The sequence below is a fragment of the Athene noctua genome, chromosome 3 (assembly GCF_965140245.1).
Source record: "Athene noctua chromosome 3, bAthNoc1.hap1.1, whole genome shotgun sequence".
In the NCBI taxonomy this organism is placed as follows: Eukaryota; Metazoa; Chordata; class Aves; order Strigiformes; family Strigidae; genus Athene; species Athene noctua.
The window spans coordinates 35,789,471-35,809,979 of NC_134039.1; the positions used below are offsets into that span (position 1 = coordinate 35,789,471).

The window sequence follows — 20,509 nt, forward strand, 5'->3', positions numbered from 1 at the left end:
TTACTTTCTAAATAGCTTCCAGTAAAATGTGATTAAAAATTAAAGTAGCACAGAAACATAATGAAACAAAGACTGGATTAAGCCTTTTCCGTTTTCATATGACTTACTTTGATCTGAGCAAGGGAATCACCAACTTTCAGTAGTTTTTCATTGTAATACCACTCTGGCAGTCGAGGTTTATATTTGATCCAAATATTAAACAAAGTATTTGCTCTAAAAAAGATACAGGAGAAAAGGTTTCAGATTAAACTGGCAGTAGACCTGTCATAACAAGTAAACAAGTCAGGAAAACTTCAAACTGTGAAAACTCCTTTCTTCCAAATCTATTTGAACCTCTACATATTTCAAAACAAGTGATGATTAAAACAGGATTTAACAGTCAGCCAAGACCATTTCTGGGTTTCATTTCTGTCACCGCTATTTATCACATATTTAAACCAGGATGAACTTTCTCCTGTGTAAATTCTTATTAAAATGTCTTAGTATTAATCCCCTTGCATTGTTCAAACATGGTCACAACAGGAAAACTTGTCCCACCTTTCAGCTAGTATTTCAGAGGTTCTGTTTGAAGAAACAATTTGATATTTTAAAGAAATGCAGTGAATTACAGCTCACAGCAATTATTGGACTGGAAACTACAAATGCTAAAAGCAGGAAAAAAGATCCCAAAATAACAATACATATCTGGTAGCAGCAAACTTGGGAACTGGTAGCTATGGAATAAACCATAGAGCTATAGAGTATTAGAGCTATGGTATATAGAGCTATACCATGAATCACAAAAGAAGAAAGTTAAAATTAAAAAGCCTCTAGCATGAACTATATTTGGCATGAAATGTTCAGGAATTTTAAATTATAAAGGGTAGGATTCAGAGAGAGGCAAATGACACATTTATTAAAATAGAAAGGATTTTATGGCAATAGTTGCAATGCCCTTCTGTTGCCTTTGTCTGTTATTCTAGTCACAGTTGTCATCAAGGATCACTTTGTGTAACAAATTACTTATTTGGCTGAACCAGCAAGCCTCCCATAAACAGTAACTGGCTCTAAGCTGTTTGCCCCCTCTACAGAGGAACTCACTACATCACACCAGTATTACAGTCCCTATTGACTGCTCTTTGATGGGTTAGTGCCCTCATGTGTACAACCATCCCACCCTAGACTTCTTTAAGAAAGCTATATTCAAACTGGAAAACAGTAATTGATCAGACAGACTGATAATAAGCACAGGGATTTTTCAGAAAAGAATCCTGTTACCGAATTATTAATATTATTGACAGTGTTCACAGTGCCAGGCATCTCTTACATTTACTCTCTTAACAAATCACATGTACAGAAACCTCAGCTAAGAGTGCCTTGTGAAACCACAACAGCTAAATTATTCATAGGTAGCAATTTATGAGGAAGGAAAACAACTAAAGAGAAAGGAATTAATGTTTGGAAATCACCTTCAAGATGAATTCTCACATGTAAACTCTATGCTTACTGGTGCGAGGTAGCTGGAACTTTTCACTCTCTTAAAACAGTGATGGTAGACTAGAATGCAAGACACTTTCTTAAACTGTTTTCTGACATTCAGAAACTTAGAATCCATTCTCACTGTCTCCTAGACAGCTCTTCATTTCAGCTTATAAGAAAACTTGCAATTAAAAAAAAGCACAATAAGTAACATCATTTTTTCCACACAGAAAGCTGCAAGCCACCTTCACATTTCAAGGTGAAAGAGATGGCTGTATGAGAAACTTGCCAAAATGATCTTTATGCCAAAGAATTACAACAATCATAATCCTTTTTTTCTAAAAGTGTCATCTCAGCACAATTCTCAGATCTTGATAGTAAGCAGCAAAGAAATAAGTAGGACATTTTAGAGGTGTATTGTAAAGAAAAAATTAAGTAACAGCACAAACTAGGCCAAAACCAGCAATCCGAGTAAAATGTTCTAAGGCATTATGTTTTTAAAGGAAACCATAGCCCAGTTTAATGAAGAGCACCTTCCAAATCGGGAATGAGTCCCTGCTTGTCCATCCATAAGCAATTAACAGCCTGAGTGGCTACTGACCTCTTATACTGAGAGAAGTATCCAACTCCAGTTAGTAAGGGTAAATATGTAAAGAGTCTCCAAAGCAAAGAAAGCTGTCAGGCATCTGTGCAGAGGTCCCTTGGACTATCAAAGGCAGAAGCTTAGGAAAAGACTTGCAGAGTCCAAGAGGTTTGATGAATACTACTTGGGGGGGAGGAAGAAAGAAGGGGGGGAAAAAAAAAAAAAAAGTAATTATCAGATTGTAAAGCTGTAAAGTAACTGATAGTAAGAATGACTATGGATAAAGCTCTGGAAGGTGAGACTAATAAACTTCTTTAAGACTGATCAGCTGGAAAGTCCCCAGAGAAGGTCATCTTCATTTTTTGTTTTGAATGCTCATATTAACACGAGATTCTTAGATGTAATAGTTTAGTAAAGTAGTGACAAATCTGACTAGATTTTCAACTTCAATGGGAAGATTAAGATAAACTCTATCTGCTACAATGCCATGACTACAAGTGAGTTCATGACACAGGAATGTTTCTTTGACAGACAAAAGGAGGAGAGTGAGACACTTCCCAAACAGCTCATCAGCCTTTCCTTTAAACAGGCTGTAGGGCACCAGAACAAGTTAAACAAGTGAATTCTTAAAAAAAAATACTGGGCTGTTGGAGCTCAAAGGTGGAGTTTCTTTATTTCCAACCACTCTGTGAATAATAAAAAAATTTTCCCTAAGGTCAACCCATAATAGTGTGCACAGGGTAAGGCCCACATGGCTATACTTCTGGGCCAAAAATCTTTACTACAGGTAGAAAGGATTCTCTGATATTGATCAAAAGATGTCTTACTAAATAAGGATGGCTAAGCTGCACAACATGAGATAAAATCAGTAGCTCAAGGTAATCCTTTGATGGCCCCATTGCCAAGAGAAATGGGCTGAAACAACTTCTCATTTAGTTGAGGGGAAAATACTTTTGATTGCTACTTCTTCTGACTGAAAAGATTCATGATTCCAGTACAGGGCAGGTCCTCAGTAATTTTTGTTTCTTACATTAGAACATTGTAAGTGCCTGAATTAGAGCCTGTTGATTTATCAACACCAAAGGCTGACAGCATTGGAGGAATAAAGCCAACTATTTTATTTTTCTAAACTGAACATACTTGCCATGTGGAAGCTGGTTTTCTTGCTCCCTGAATAAGAACACTTTGATCTCAACCCATCTCAGGAAAAGTAGCTTGAGAAATGTGACAGCAAGGAGTCTTTAGAGCATTTTGGAAAGCATCTGTAGTAGACGTTACCTTCAGAAATTCTTAGGAACAACTAGACTAAAGATGGTTCTGCAGGCAGCACACAGTCTAATTTTGTTATCAAACAACAAGAGGGAGAAACAACCCTGAAATTTCACAATCACAAATATATACTCATGACTTTACTAGCTGCCTGAACATATGCTAATAATCAGAATTCCAGTCTTCTACCTCTGTACTGCCCCTATACAAATAAAGAACACCAGAGGATGCAGAGCTACTTGGAGCTTTACGTTGCACATTCTCAATACCCTGGAGTTTTGGTATGGATCATCACTACCAGTGGCTTCTGGGATCAAGACCCAGGTAGCGTTAGCACTCATCTCCATGATGAACACTGCAGAATTCTTTGGATGAGAAAACGCTCTCATGCCAACCAAGTTATGTATGGACATGGTTCACATCTACACAATACCAATTTGAATAAGACAGAGCTTACCCAGGTCAAAATATTCCAGAGGGTAAAGTAACGAAAAGTTTGGAGAAACTGATAGCTTGGCATGCAGATCAGATTCATCATGCCCAACTCCCAACCAGAAGATGGGGGTTGGAACTAGATGACCTTTAAGGTCCCTTCCAACCCCAAACATTCCATGATTCTAAGATTCAATGAATGTGTAGAAGATACAATTAATGTGTTTATCAGCAATTTTGGTAGTGTCTGAAACAGCTAGATCCCTAGAGAGGATAACTTTCAAAGTAAGAATACAGATCAGCTAAAGCAAAAAAAAAAAGGTCTGAAGCTACAGAAAAGCTTAAAAATAGCAAAGCACTGAAATCAGCTGCTGAAGCAATATAAAAAGCCAACATACTGAGATTCAAAACTCTAGAAGCAAAAGCTTGGAGACTGATGCCTGCATGACAGATCTAGGCCTAGACCTGACAATGAACATGCCACATAAACAAATTAGAAAGCCAGATAGCTTAGAAAAAGAAAGATCTCCAGTGCAGACAAATGCCAGGCTGCAGGATCTGAGTACCTCCTGAAAATGTATACAGCTCCTTTAGAGAAGGGTCATTTGTGCACTACATCCAGGAAAGTACTGGGTGAAATACGTAATAGCAGCTGCACCTAAGTGATAAGGTAACCACCCTGTAACCTAATTCCTGTGCTGGTTTTGAATGAAATTTTGATAACCTGGGAAACTTTCATTTTTTATGTTAAAGACCCATACATTTAGAATAGATCACTGCTCAGGTAATAACATAGAAAATCAACCTTAAAAGAAGCAGTTGAACTCTTATCTTATGATGTACCTAAATTCAACAGGAACAGCTACATGAGAAATGCACAGTCTATGAAAGACATATGCATGCAGTATGAATCATACACCGATTCCAGTTGCTCTATCTTAACTACATTACAAAATCTAGATTTATGCATACCCACAGATATGCATGTATGCGAGCAAACAAATATGCACAATTATACTTGCCATATGCTCGGCCTGCATCTCTATAAAAATATAGCAACGTAGACACAGACATATGCACAAAAAGAGCTGTATGGTGTTATCCTCATGTAGCCCTGCTGCGAGCGCATCTTTTGAAGGCGCGTATGTGCCCACAAGTATTCACCCTCGCACGCAGTAGCACATGCGCTGGGCTGCCAGTTGCTGCAAGGCTGTGAAGGGATTTTCCTACCAGAAAGCTCAGGCAGCTCTGACAGTACAGCCAACAGTGGTCCTGCCAACACCGTGTGCTTTCTCCTTAAAGCATTAACTTCTAGGAAGTGCTGAAAAAGGAAGTGTCCAGATTCTGGAGGGGGTTTAATTTTTTTTTTTTTTTTTTTTTTTTGTAAAAAAGGGGGGGAAACGGATTGCTGGTGTTTTGGCACGCTGCTGGAGAAGCTGACCCAGGTGAACCACCCCCTGGCTAGCTCCCTGGCCAGAGGCAGCGGGAGGGAAGGGGCTCCCTGGCCTCTGGGACGCGGCGTGAGGGGGGAGCCGGGAAGGCGGGAACGGGCGAGGAGGGCGCCGCGGCGGTGCCCGGCGGGCCGGGAAGCGCAGGCCGGGAGCCGCGGGCAGGCGGCGCGGGAAGCCCCCGTGGGGCGGCCGAGGGGAAGGGGCTGGAGGAGGGGCAAAGAACGAGGGGAGCGGCCGAAGGGGGGCGCGGGGTGAGGCAGGGGCAGGCGGGAAGGGCAAGTGGCTCCCGGAGCGGGTGGCGACGCGGGGACGACAAGGGGTGGGCGGCGCAGCCCTACCCGCGGCGGTGCAGGTCGTGCTGCTGCGGCTTGGCCTCTCCCGCGCCTCTCAGCCGCCGCAGGAAGCCCAGGACGTCCCGCAGCTCGGCCTCGAAGCTGTCTACCACCGGGTTGCCCGGGGCCACCGCTCCGAAGAAAACGGCCGGCGGCGGCTGCGGGACCGAGGCGGGGAGCGGCGGCCCGGCGGGCTCCGCCATGCTCCGGCCCGGCCGCGACCGTGTCGCCAGGCAACGGCCCCGCGGAGCGCGCAGGGGCGGCGGCGGCCGAGGGGGCCCCGGGGCCCGGTTGCGGTGGTGACAGCTCCCCGCTGAACCCCCCCGCTCCAGGAGGGGCGGCGGCGGGGTGAAATCTGCCTTCGTCCCCCGAGAAGGGGTCTTCGGCTTAGGGGTCGGGTTGTAGCCCCCGGGGGGCGAGCGAGGGGTCTCGCACAGCCGGAGGGGTCCGAGCCAGGGGTCCTGGCACGGCGGAAGGGCCTTTCCCTCTCTCTGAGGGTACGTGCTGCCAAGAGGCAGCTGAAGCTTCACAGGCACCCTGCACCATGGCAGCGGCTGGGGCTGTTGCTAGCAAAAGGAGTTGCAGTATCCAGGTTGTTTGCTGTGTGAAGGCTGGTGGAGGAAGCTGGGACAAGGCCAGGAGACACCTTATGGGACAGGTTTTCAATAACATATTTCACCAGGGATGTCGTTTTGAACTTACTGATTGCATCACTGAGCCAGCCTACTGCACGACTACAGATAAAAAAAGAAAGTGGGCTAATCCTCTAAGCAGTTCTATCTATTAAAAAAAACATGGCAAACTAGGAAACAACCAGGCCATATTTATCAATGTTATAGGAGGTGGCCATAGCAGCCTGTGTTTTGAAGTTCTTTATAGGCATTATGGTTAAAGGGGTTTGGGAGAGATGTGAAGGAAATTGGCTATGTTGCCATGTTCATCATCATGATGAGCAGCATAAGGGTCAGCTTAATTGAAAACATGAAAAGGAAAGCTTAGAAATGTCATGAGTGAACAGGGAATCCTGACAGTCAGGGAGAGTCCAAGGCAATTTCTTAACACTGAATGGAAAAGGATCAATAGGGAGGGGTAAAGCGAAGAAGTACCTGAACAGTGCATCCAAGTAATTCATAGATGACAGTGAAGGAACTATCCTTTGAATAACTGGCAAGATGCAGCATCAGCATGCTGGATGATGGGAACCAGAAAATACTGCGTTAGCCAGGCCAGTGAAATGTGGGAATAATTTAGATACTATGGGGAATATGCAAAAATTTTAATTCATTTATGACTCATGTGTCTGACACTGATTTTCTACTGTTACCTGCTGGGCGTTGTGCACATCCATGGCCCAACAGGCATTGTGTGATTATGGAGAGGTCTTAGCAGGAATCACTACAGGCGATTTGAATGTGTGGAGTTAATTCCAGCAACAACGGCTATGCATTTAGGTGAGAGCAAATGACTGAGTGCAAGAGGGAGCGGGTTCCTCAGATTTCTGTGGAGGCAGTAGAAAGCAAAGCCTGCAATGAAAAGACATGGCACAAAGGTCCTGATGCTGGAATTTAGAAATCAGTGGGTACAGATACAAATTTTACAAGGCAACTTAAATATGAGAACTTGGCTTGGAAATCAGTTACTGCAGCATTTAAAGATTTTGCCTGTGCTTTGCCATGCTAACCAAAGATCTTCCTGTGGTGAATTCCAGATGACAGATAAACACCAGCTTCTTGTGAAAGGTGGCTTGTGCCACTGCGAGTACTGCTGGTGGAATCTGTTTCAAGTCCCTACGAAGATCTGAGCTAGTTTGCCTCACTAGATGGTGCTGGATCCCAAAGGGTTTATCTTCACATTCACCGGGACAGAGACATACATTTAAGAAAGCAGCAGTGCCTAGAAGCTTCAAGGGGAACTTGAGAGACTGGAAATGAGACTGCTGAGTAAAAGTTTCCACATCTCATAATATTTGACTAGCAGATGGTGGACTGAATGTAATGTTAGCAGTCTGAATTAGTGTTTCAGCCATAGAAGCAAGCAAACTGAGTCAAAGAAAACAGTAAGAGAAAGGGAGTATAGCCATTTCCCAAAGGGGAATATTACACAACCATGCAAAGATAAAGCTTTAACCCCTGGGAGGTTAACCGGGGTGTAGCTGTTCAGCCAGCTCATGAAGAGTGTTCAGTCTGAAATTCCTGAGTCAGAGCTTGACAGGGTCCCAGTATGCAGTCCCTGCAAGGTGGAGGTTTAATGTAAAGAGGGCAGTTCTGACCCTCTCAGCACTCAGGGTGGAAAGTCATGGAGAACCATAGCAAGGACCTTCACTGCAGCAAGCATTATGGCTTGTATGTTATTTCAATTTTGGATGCTCACAATACTGATTCCTGTTTTACTGTTCTGGAGAAGACTCAAATTTGCCCTTCAGATAGTCTCCATCTGACATTTAATGGGTTGAACATTTAATGGGTCCAAAAGTCATAGTTAAATTCATAGCTCTTTTTAACTTCAGAAAGATTACAGATTCTTCAGAAGCCTTCAGGATGTATAATCTGATGTTTACAGAGAAAAGCTTGGTGTATACAAATGAGTAAGAGTATGATGGCTATTGAAGTTGCAACCCATGATGGAAGAATTTCCTCAAAAAATGGAGTATCCATACCAGAAACTGTATGATTCGGAAAGTTTATATCAATTCTTTGAATTAGATATGTCTCTACACCCTAAAAAAATGTGATTTGTTGATTGGAAGGGTAATGATTTATTCATCATTTGTAGGTGGACATTTAGATAGTAATCTGTGTTACAGTAAAACTGAGGAGAAAGTAGGTGAGATTGTGGAGAGCTGGCACAGACAGAATCCCAAGAAATGGAATTGAGGTAAATCCATTGACCCAGGCAGAGAGGTCATAGCAACCTGTGATTTAATACTACCAGGTCAGATAGGAGGAAGCTGCCTCAGGAACAGAAGGACCCAGAAAGAGTTAATTTAGTAAAAGCCCATATAGGAAGTGTCTGATCTCATGGTTATAGGGCCAAGAGTATGCTTGAGTTGAAAAGGGGAAAAACTTTGCTAACTCATCAAGCTGCCTGCTTACTTCTTGTGTGTCAGTTCCACTTGTGTAAACAGCAGTGGTTACTAAGAGCAAACAAAGGGGGGAAATACTGTATGATCACAGCTGAGTTGGGAAGGAAGAATGTACAGTGGTATCAGGGTACAGGGGCTGAGGTAACGTCTGCTGAACCATTTTTAGTACATCATTGAAAGTTTGTTTCCTACAAGTAATTCTGAGATGCATGTTCATATTCCTTCCTAGGATGCTTGTAACAAATGTACCTCAATTAGGGTGCCTCTAGATTTTGCTGTTTGATATTTGGAGACAAGGGGTGGTCATGGATGCTGTACCAGACTTCTGCAGGGTAACAGTCAGTCAGTTGGATTGACAGTCCCAGAGATGAAAGAGCTAAATTTATGTCATCTCTTCCTTGATGCTTTTAGGGAAAAAAGTCTGAGTTGAGGTGATTCTGGGCCATCACTTAGCATGTTCAGGCTGATAGGCTAATGAAGACATGGGACTTTAAAATAATGTTTAACATATTTAAGGACTAGCATATTCAGAACTGGGATCTGCCTTTACTCTAATCCACAGTTCTCCAGCTCTGAGTGGGAGTGCATTGTTGGATTTAAAAAAATGGAAGTAACTCTAGAGAAAGAGGTGGTGGCAAGTATGTGCTGATTCTCATGGAGAAATTCAGCTTGTGAGTTAGGCAAGGAAAACAAAGTCAATGAAACATTTGTCTTATATGACAATACATCACTTGCTATTCACATGGTATAGGCGAATTGGATATGATACTAAAGAATAGCTCTAAGTTGCCTGATAAATGTCCTTAAAAAGTCATCACATAGCTGTAAGAGGTGAACTAAGTTGCTGAATGCTAGGAGTACACTTTATAAATGTTACGAAGTTTTCCAGTGGGAGGAGAAAAAAGAAGAAATCGTACTAAGCTTACAAGAGGCAAACCATTTGCTGGAATGATGTACCTTTCAAATAACTGTCCAGGAAGCAAAGAGGTGCAGCAGATGTGCAAGTTTATTGCTATTGCAGTGTGTTACACTTGCCTATACCTACAACTGATGAGACAGATATGGGAATACAGGGCTTTTATGGGTAACTATGAGGGATTATACTGTCATAATTTCTTCCCAGTCCTTCTGCCCTTCGTGTTTTAGGGCTGTTTGGTAGAGCTGGTTGTGGCTTACTCATAGTGTCTTTAGAGTCATGCCTTACTTAAATCTTCCTTTACATTCAAACAGAATTTGTGCATTCCTAGCCTTATCTAAGGGCTACCTGCTGCCTTTCAATGGAAAAGTTAGTAAGGAGATGAGAGATACACTGGCATGTTTTGATAGCATTTGTATTTTTTCTGTACCATGAAGAAACATGTCCTGAATTAGGAAGGTACATGCTTGATTGTAAAGGCAGGGAAGTGTGAAAAGATGGTAGAAGTGGCTTATTTAGGACACAACACAGATAGCTTTTCAAACAAAGCAGTAGATTGAGTCCTTTACTGAGATGGTGACACATATTTGTAAAGTCTTCCAGCACTGTTCCTGTCACTAAGCAGCATACAAAATTTGTCAAACAATGGAATAGTCTCTGAAACATACATTAACAAAGTAACTGAAGCTTGTGAATCTTTTGACAGGCACTTGACGGTCTTTTAAGATACACTGAAAGCAAATCTGGAACAGTTTTTATGCAAGTGAATACTAAGAGAACGAAAAAGCTAAGTTTTTACTTGAAAATGGTTCTTGGCTTCCTCTCTGATCTACTGCGTCACTGTAGTAAGAGGAAGGGAAGAGAGTGATCAACACGAGAAAGAGCTGCAATGACTGAGAACTGTGCAACTGCCAGGTTCTTACAGAGCTGCGTTCAAGTTTGGGGTGACAGTTGTCACTGTGTTTTGGTTTTATCATATGAAAGGTTTCAGTGCCAAATTCTAAAGATAAAGTGTATATAGAAGTTGGGGTATTTTTATGTGAGTGTGAATGCTCACAGAAAGGTTTTCTCAGTTTCTTTTTATCATTAGGGAAATACTCAGGCATATAGATGAATTTCAGTTGATTTGCAGAATCATGTTATATGGGAGAAGTGGTCTTGTTCAGTTGATTTTTTTTTCCCCCGAAGAAAGTGTAGGAATGTGTAATATTTGTGTGAGCAATCTGTTAGATTTGACTCACCCACTCAGGCTGTATTGTTATGCATTGAGGGGGTTAACCAGTCTTTGGGGAGAGAGATACAGCAGGTTTTTTATATAGCTGCCTGATTTTGTAAGAGGTTTAAGTTGAAACATAACAGATTCTGAGATCTTTATGGACTTAAGTACTTAAGGTAGCAGTTGGACACATCAAAGTCTATTAGTGACTTTCCAAAAGATGGAACTATTGCTTCAATTAGATAGTTTGCCTAAAATTCCTGGTTTTTTCTTTATTTGATTAAGATATGCTTTATTCCAGTTTACAAGTATATTCTACTCAAGTAGATATCAATTGATATAGCTTGTTTTGGAAAGACTTCCAGGAACCTGCAAATATTTCTTCTGAAATGGTTCACTAGACAAACCATGGAGGTAAACTTCTTGTCTCACTCAAAGATCTTGTCTTGAATTTCAGGAAGCTGTAGGGGTTCTTTTAATAAAGAAGCTATGCCTAAGGCACTTACTATTAGAGTGACAGTAAAGAAGTCTTGCACAAAAGCACTGTAAATCCCTTCTAATCATGAAAATGTGAAAGTCTGAGCAAGATTTTTAGTGATGCCCATGAAAACTGCATCTTAGAAACACACTAAAAATGTGGAACACTTACCTGTATGTATAAAAACCTAGAGAGAGGCCTGAGCTAAAGACAATATCCAGTTTATGGAGCAGACAGACACGCAAGATGATTACATTTTCTATGAAATGTGGGAAAACAAGTAGCAGAGATGGAGCATGGAAATGAATTCTATTTTAGCCATATTCAGCTTAAGCTGATTGCTAGGCATCTAGTAGTTAACATTTGATTTTGGAAAAAAAAAAAAAAGTGGCAGTGTGTTTTGTTTAAAACCATTAGACATTTTCTTCATTTCATAAAGATTCTCAAGACGAACTTTAAATGAGAGGAAGTACAGTCTATTCGAAGGGAAAAATTCATTCTGAAGACCTTCTCAAAACTCTATTGAAGCCAAATATGACAGTGCATTTTTATTCATATTCTCCTGATGCACATTTGCTATTACAATTCTGAGCCGTTACAAATGCTGTAGCTAGAAAACATCTTGGGGAAATAACATTATTGTTTGTATATATAACTCCTGAGTAGCCAAATGCATCCTTATCATAACATTTTCTGTGTTGTGCATTTGGTCTGGGAGTACTCACAGAATCAAAATAGACTCTTCTAGGAATTAACCATTGGCAACAATCAAAGGAAGACCTAAAATAACCTGATGATGACTTCTAGTATTTTTAGATCAATGCATTTCTGTTCAGGCCATTTCTTACCACATTACAGTATCAATTTTGAAACTTTTTGGCATCACTGTTTCTATTTTCCATTATTAGTTTCTCACTCACTTGCCAGAATATTTCCCTCCAAGGTCAGAATATCTGCTGATTGAGGTTTGTTCGGGCAGCTGACAAACTGTTTTGGGCAATAGCCTGACCTTGGACTACGAGATTTAGCAGCTTGGAAGTCAGCAGTAGAAAATCATGCAGTGTAGAAGAGTAGTTGTTTGTTGATTGTTAAGCCTTGCTTATTCAAGGGTAGAAAAAATATCTTTGTCTTCACATTGTTATTTGGATAGTCCATATTTTTCAACAATACTTTTTTTATTATTCTGTGTAATTATATTTTCTAGGTTATTCTTGCTAATAATATATACCATTCTTTGCTTTTGGTATATATTATTTTTAATCATATAATTTATAATAATTATATATGTAATTATGTCATTGTGGGCTTTTATCTCAGTACTTAGAATTTTAGAAAATTAATGTTTAAGAACAAGTAGTTGTTTTGTATTCTGCATACATCTGGGAAGGTTATTTGTCTAGTTTCTAGAATAGTGGAACGTGGGCATGTTGGCTTTATTTCAGTTTAAATAAAAATTAGAATAATTCCTTTTTAGAGCAATTGGTGCTGTTGCCTGATTATATTTTATGATATAAAACCTGTCCAGAAACAGTATTATATGTTTATCAGTATATCTATAGAAATGCAGATACTAGATCATTCAATCCCTAGTTGGGCTGTAGGAAAAGCTACACTATCAAAAAGTATATTGACTCTAAAGAAGAGTAAATAGTTGCCAGACTTGCAACCAGCTGCTAACAAGAATGGGTAGAAGTGCAGGTGTTTCCTGCAGGGATTCTGACTTCTTCTGGTGGTAAATCACTGATTGCCACTGATACATAAGCCCACAGAAATTAAACTGGAGAGCAGAAGTAGATCTATTAGAGCTAATATGGTTGAAGTAAGCCTTCCTTTAGCCTCTTTTTCCTTAACACTTTAAGGGGCAGACCATTATTTTCAGTATTAGTTTCAAAAGGAACGGTAGTATGAAAATGCTTAATGGGAGTGGAGCACCTTTATTCAATTAAAAAAATTACTCTTCCTGGTGTTTGGTCCTGCATCTCATAATCATTGTGGCAAGTGATTTCTAGTTTTGACTGCAATAGGTTTGAAATAGCTGATACTTTTATATCTCTTTCTTCTTTTTCTAAGCCACCCTTGCTTGCTATGCATTTTTATCATTATTTCTATTTAACACCTAGGATTTTTTTCTGTTTTGCTTTTATTCAGATTGTCTTTTTAGTTTTGGCTAGGGCTTATATTTAACACTTAGTCTACTTTAAAAATACTTTAGAATTTTATAATACTTTATTAAAATAATATTAAATGTTAATAGAGTAACTTGGAAATGCTTTTATCAATCAGAATGAGATCATTTAATCCTCAAAGACAAGAATTGTATACATACCTATCTTAATAGAAAGACTAAGTGAAGTTTATTAGCTGTACATTTGAACTCTCTGATGCACAGAGAACTTGGATGGAGTAGTATTCCACAACTGAGCTGGACTCATGTGAAACTTTAGGCTAAGAGCTCTCTGTTTTGAGCAGAACAAAAAGTAATGCAGAGAAAGGGAGGACGTAAAAGATACAGAACTATATAAAATACCAAACCAATAATGGTATAAAGGTCTTGGTTATTTGTAATTCAATAAAGTTTAGCTTGTGTGCCTTAACATACACTTTCATCTAGCATCAAAGTGTAACAAAGAAAAAAATAAAACAGTGCAGCAAATAATCTGTAATATATATACTCTGTTGGGAATCCCTATTTAAGAAACAGTGATGTGATTTTTGGAAAGTTATGTGAATGACAAATCCTTCAATAGTCTTATTAATTTGAGATCTTATACATGACATTTTTCAGATCTGTTTTCAACATCCCTGTCATAGGTTTTTAGAGAAAAAAAGGCAATAGGTCCTAATTCTTGCAGTTTTATCATTCTGTTAAATTTTTAAACCTCCAAGCTGACAACTCTTACAGTATCCATTTTCTAATGAACCACAGATTTTTTACTTCCCATTCTCCAGAGATTACTCGGAACCCATACAATTAGCCCCTTACAACTATATCAGTAGTACCATCCATTCCTTTAGCATAGCAATTTGTATTACTATTTTATAGAACACAGAAGATAATTATATACATTATGTATACAACTACATACATTTCTGGTTAGCATACTATCAGTCTGTTCCTTACGTCTTTTATTTTCATCCGGAAGATACTCTAAATAAAATGGTAATGTTTACACTTTTCGCTGTCTGAATTTCAAAATAGAAAGATTGAACTTTCTCTGCATGATGGCACTCTGGGAAAACCAGAAATTGCTATCAGCACTTTACCATGCTTAACTGATGCAATAATAAAAAGCATGTAGACCTTGGCCATACAAATGTAGATGAAACTTTGGCAGCAAGTTTTGACAATTTTGCTAAAATGCTTTCAAGTGGACATATGGCTCTTCATCTATTAGATATGGATATATTAAAATGGCTATTTTTTACTCAGTGGATCTACTTTGTATACTCTCGCATATCTGGAGTACGTATATTTAGAGACAAAAGCATGGTGTTTACCTTTGTAGAATCAAAGTAAGTGAGCTAGATTTTATTCCTTCTTCTGTATTGTTAGCAATAGAGTTGCTTAATAAATTATCCTTAAAGGAGAAAATTTTGTTATGTTGTTCCCGTATAATTCCATTATAAGACTGACAGAATGATTCCTTAGAGAAGGTAGACACAACTTCATTGAAATAAAGCATTATACATCCATCTGAATTAGCACAAATATAACAAATAAAATTTAGTCATCAGAAACAATCACTAGGTATAAAACATTAATTAAAAAACCCAAGCTAATTTGTAGATCTGAGGTTATGGATGCATCTACATGAGCAATCTGATTGTGATCAAGAGTTCACTTTTGAAGCATCCCCAGCTCCTGCACTTGTTTCATGTTACAAAGTCATCTTGAGTACATGGGTTGAACTCACTCTGAATGGAACTAAGCTGAAATGTGCGCTCCACAAGCACACCTGACATCCTCCAACTGGTACAGGAGATTCAACCTCTAGGAACAGACTAGAACAAGTTCAAAGTAAACTCCCCAAAATGTACATTATGTGAACATTTGGTCCCTGGGACTAACTGTTTCACCGCACAGATTTACTCCAATTGTACATTTTCTCCAATTGTACTGCTTTACTTGTCAGTATAGCCATAGCCTACTTTGCTAATTAGGAAACAAAATTTTTTGAAGGAATATGAAAAGCAATTATGCCATTTCTGGAGAGTTTCTTTTTAAAATACCTATACTTGAAGAAAAAGCTTTCTAAGACACCACTGCTACCTTTACTTTGCAGAGACGGGAGAGAGAAAATGCTTGCAAACTTCATGCCACAAGCTAAACATTTCTTGTCACAGAACTACATCTTCTGTCTGTCTTAAAGAGCTAAAGAGAAGATTTTCTGTGTCTCCTCTGTGGCATTAACATAGATGACAAAACTGCAGTGATTATAAACACCTAACAAAACATGCCACTGAACTGTATATGGCATCGTATGTGTTTCAAGGTCAAAGTTTACAAATAGGGCCTATGTCCCTAGTTTGTAGTTTGTCTCATGATTTAGTTAAGAAAAAAGGACTACATCATTAAGCTCTGCTACAAGAAGTGTTCTCCGGCTCTGGAATTACAACATCCTTTTCTTTAGATCTTTGGTTTATTTCCTTAAAACAGCAAACTTAATGCATCATGTATTGTCCTAGGAACCTCCATTTTTTCCAGGCCATCTCTATAGGCCATCTGCATGTAAATGCTGTCCCTAACCCGAAGACCAGTTGTCACAGATCTGTCACAGACTGGAAAATTCAGTGTGATGGCTCTGTTCATACTGTTTTACTAAAATCATCTGCAGGGACTGAGAGAATAGAGAGAGCCTGCCCTTGTCCATACTGCAGATGTACATGGTTCCTCCAGAGAACCCATAATAATTTCTTTAAAACACATACTAAAAGCATGTCTCAGAATAACGTCTATCCTACTATAATACTGCTCCTGCTGTTGTTTCAGATTTCGCAGCAATACTCACCTAGCCCTCATTCAGCAACATGCATACTCCAAAAGAATGTGCTTCTCCTCTGTCACTTTTCAGCACCTATATGATCTATGGTGTGTAAGAGCTTGATAGTTCAGAGACAGTGAAAATCGTTGTGTTTTCATGCAAGAGTAAGAAGAAAAGGAAATGAGTTGACCAGTGCCATAATACCAAATCCCAGTTTCAGTGAGAGGTCAGATGACTGTTGCCAGTCCTGATCTGACGTCACATGCAGCATCTGAGCCAGCTTTAAACAGGCTTAGCCACCTGGCATAGCCCTGTGCTGTGTGGAAATACCAAAACAATGTAATTACAGCAGAAGGATGTACCAGAACAGTCTGTCTCTGAAGTCAGTATATCTGGGATCATGTTGTGTATTTCTGATAGGGTGCTACTTTGCATAGTGTGGGTGCACATTTAATGGCCCGTATTCACAGTACCACAGGTGCACAAAGTGAAGGATCTGGGAACATAAAAATATGGAGAGGACAAGATGGGAGAGGCTATTGCAAGTGGGATGCAGTAAGAGACTGCAATTTGCCTTGGAAAGTTCAAGGGCTGTAAGATGTGGCATCTGGCATACAGGGAGAAGGAACTGTAGTAGATGATAGTACAACTTCTGTTGTAGTTATACAGGATGGAAAAGGTCATGTGAGTGGATTTTCTTTTGGGGGGAGAAGAGGAGGGAGCCCAGAGAGAATATAGGAATCCACAGAAAGCACTGGGCAAGGAGGCAAGACAGAACAAAGAGGTGAAGGGGAAAAGTCACAAGGAACAGCAGAGGAAAGGAGAGGAAAATGGGCTGCAGCATCCTGAGTGCCTATGATGTTTAAGAACAGGGTCTCAGGAGGAGGGTCTTCCCTTAAGAGAAAATAAAACTTGCCTTGAACACTGATGGAAGTAGGTCTCACAGCCCCAGAGGCGGCTCAGGAGAATAGTGAGAAACAGTCTGGACTGAAGAGGGAAATACCTGAAAAAGAAAAAATAATACCTTCTTCAGAATTATTCCTAAAAGAGATGCTTTCTCTTATATACGTTTGTTGTGGTTTGAGTTTTTGGGCAAGGAACAAGAATAAGTTAGCTGTGGCAGACCCAAGGCCTCAGTTTCTGAGATCTAAAACTGAGCAAACTTTCCCTTTGATAACAGCAACCCTGACTAGTAACTAGCACCAGCTCACTGTGTGATAGAGATGCTGGCTGGATGCAAGCTCATTTTCTAGGGAAAAATTTATTACTGCAAATAATACAGTTATCAGTGGCTTTTTTTTTTTTTTTTTGTCTTTGAAAAAGCTTCTGCATCATTTAAAAACAAAAATGAACATTTTCAGCAGAGGCAAAAGTGGGGGCTAACATTACTGCTCCTGCAATTTCCATTATCTAAGATGTTTTTTGGAGGAGCAGTTAGAAGTACAAGGCAGAGTGTGGGAGTGCTGAATGGGAAGGTGAGGGGGTCGGGCAGATCTCCACACAGCGGGTGGAGTTCCCTCAAGCCTCTGACTTACATTTTCTGAGTCAGAGAATTCAGAGTTGATGGTGGTAATTATGTATGCTGGGTATAGCAGAGATCTCAGATAATGAGATAATGGTCTTCCTTAGGAGAATCGAAAGGCAATAGCTGAGAGCAACAGAAGAAGAAAGTAAGAAGAAAGAAAAAACATGAAGTGGGAGTAGGTCAAGGCATATGTTTTAGCAATGGGGCTGGAATTTCAGGTCTTTAAACCTCTTCCACAGGTGATACTTCCTCTTCGGGGCTCTGTAGCTATTAATATGGAAGAGAGACATGAAAATGTAAAGAGACAGTCTGGCGCTTAGTCCTGGAGAAGTTTGCAGGCAGGGACCTGTGGGAAACTTCCTCAAGGAAAGTGTTTTGCCCTGAGGGTATAAATGCTGGAGCATTTCTTAAGGGTTTTTCCAAAGCAAAGGGAGCTAGGGAGGCTCAGGCCAAGACGATCTTCTCTTCATTAGTGAACTGTAAGAGGTCCCAGTTTGTTTTAGAAGGCTTGAAGAATTGCTGTTCGTAAGTATCATTGGATGGCTTTTCAGTGTCACCCTGTTGTAGCCTGAATGATTTGATAATGCCTTGTCTACGCTACGCTTCTCTTACAGAGTAGGGATGTCTCTGTACTTTATTTTCTTGTTAATACATTTGTTACCCAGCTTTGGTCTGGCAACTTCATTTTGTGTCCTTTTATTATTTAATTTTATTTTACTTTTTAAATTTTGCCACTTAGTGTAAGGTAATTACTGCATTTTAATAACTGAAATTACTGCAGCATTTTGGAAGTAAACGGTTGATCACTAGTTAGGCTAAATCCAATTCCCTTTAACAGGCTGGTTGTCCAATGACAGGTCACATGTGGGATTAAAAATTATCAACAGAAGCCTGAAACTATTCTACACTGTACTATTCAGCGAGTAGATAAATTTGTTAGATTTGAATACTGATAGTTGCTTGGACATCATTATTATATATTAATTTATTAATCTTTCTTTCTGTTTTATGCATTTCCATAACACTTTTGTTATTTTCATAATTTAGTAAATCTCTATAATTTCCTTTGACATTGTTTTCAATAGAGAATACCTGAAAAGTGGACACTATTACTGAATAATGCAAACTACAAGAGAGATTTACAAAGAGGAAAAAGAAAATAAAAGCTAATGACTAGTGCAACCGCCATGAAATACAAACTATAACATTTATGATAAGGTTTCTGAATTCCCTAAACATCCTGTATAGCCTATGGCCTCTGCTTCAACCCTGGAGCTGTGCAGCCCCTCCATTTACTGTGCACAGTAACTGTTCAGAGGAAGGGAGATATTTGCATTTGAAGATGCATATGCATTCAGTAGAATAGTTTCCAGCAATTGCTGACTAAAATTCCAGTTCTCCAGATCATTTTTACCTCAGTGGGACCTATGGAGCTTAAAAACGCTCTGTTTTCTGAATCCCTTTATAAATTCACTCTGATGTCAAAGACGTTTTTTCTTTATCCCAACTCTGTTTATCCTGTTCAGCCTTTCAGCCATCTACTCTTTTCTAGCTGTATGGCATCCATCATTAGTGTACACTACCAGGATGTTCTAGTGCAAAGCACTAAAAACCATCATGGTGAATGCTTGTATCACTCCAGAACATGTTCTGATTTTAAAGACTGGACTTACTACAAAATAAGAATGTTGCCTCACTGTATGGAGAAAAAGTTATATTAGCATGTGGAGAATCATGCTCTGCAATCAAGCTATTTCCTGATATGCATCTCTTCATAGCGCATGTCACATGAGTATGTTTTAACAGGATAAACTGAAGCAAAACAAATACCTTAATTTTACTTCTCTGTTTTTTGAGAGAAAAAGGAAATACAAAAGGAAATACATCTAGCACTCCTGCATACCAATTATCATAGGAGTTTGAAAAACAGTTACACAGAGAATATCTGCAGAGTCAGAGACCATAGTGACCTCCCACACTGCAAAGTTCTTTAAAATTACTGAAATTATGAACAAAGTAAAAGCTCTTCTTTCCCAAACAGCCGCCTCGATGTAACTTGTTTCCACATTCTGGCTTCTGTCACTGCATCCCACACTCTCTCTGTTGCTAAGTGCTTTAGGCTTCTGCAATATGTTCCAGCAGCTCCCTGTTTCTCTCAGATCTCCAAATGTGCTATCATCTGAGAGCAGAATGTCTACGTTTATCTGACATGGTAAGAAAAAAAGATTAAACTGTACAAATTACAGCTTCCTAAAGAACATGAGAATTTTCCATACCAAAAACCATCTTTGTAATCTTGCATGCCCTTTCATAACGTTTTGTTAAAACATGTTTTCAATTCACAGTAGGATACGTGAGGGATAGGAGCACGTTATGGCTCCTAGGAGCAGCTATAACTAAACCTTGACTGTGACAATAGCAGCACAGAGTACTTGCAGAAGCTTAGATCAGTGCTGTCACTGAGCTATGCAAATGAAGAAACACATAAATAAATGGAAATCATAGGAAAAATGAAAAAAGAAGACAATACAACAGTTAATTTATATAATTTTGTAATTATATTAGTAAATATTGACTGCTATATCTATTCATCATTCTGGCTTAAACATTGTTTGGTTTCTTCTACTCTTGTAGCAGGCATATAGTAGCTTCTGATTAGGAGAGAATTAATTGTACTGTCAGTTATTCGCCCAGCTATGCCTGTCTTTTTTTTTTCTTGGTGGGTAAACACCAAATGCAGTTTATACCAAGTGCAGTTTTCAGCCCAAGTGTCTTTACCCATGCT

The 20,509-nt window shown here is 39.5% G+C and overlaps 1 protein-coding gene across 1 annotated transcript in view; it reads right to left on the minus strand.

Moving 5' to 3' along the window:
- The window catches only part of CFAP54 (cilia and flagella associated protein 54), a 121,560-nt gene extending 115,832 nt beyond the window's left edge, over positions 1–5,728 (minus strand). Inside the window, exons 1-2 of the mRNA XM_074901471.1 lie at positions 5,532–5,728; positions 108–213 (exon numbers count right to left, since the gene is read on the minus strand). Of these exons, the coding sequence (XP_074757572.1) occupies positions 108–213; positions 5,532–5,728 (303 nt within the window). The remainder of the gene's footprint in view (positions 1–107; positions 214–5,531) is intronic.
- Positions 5,729–20,509: the final 14,781 nt, after the last annotated feature.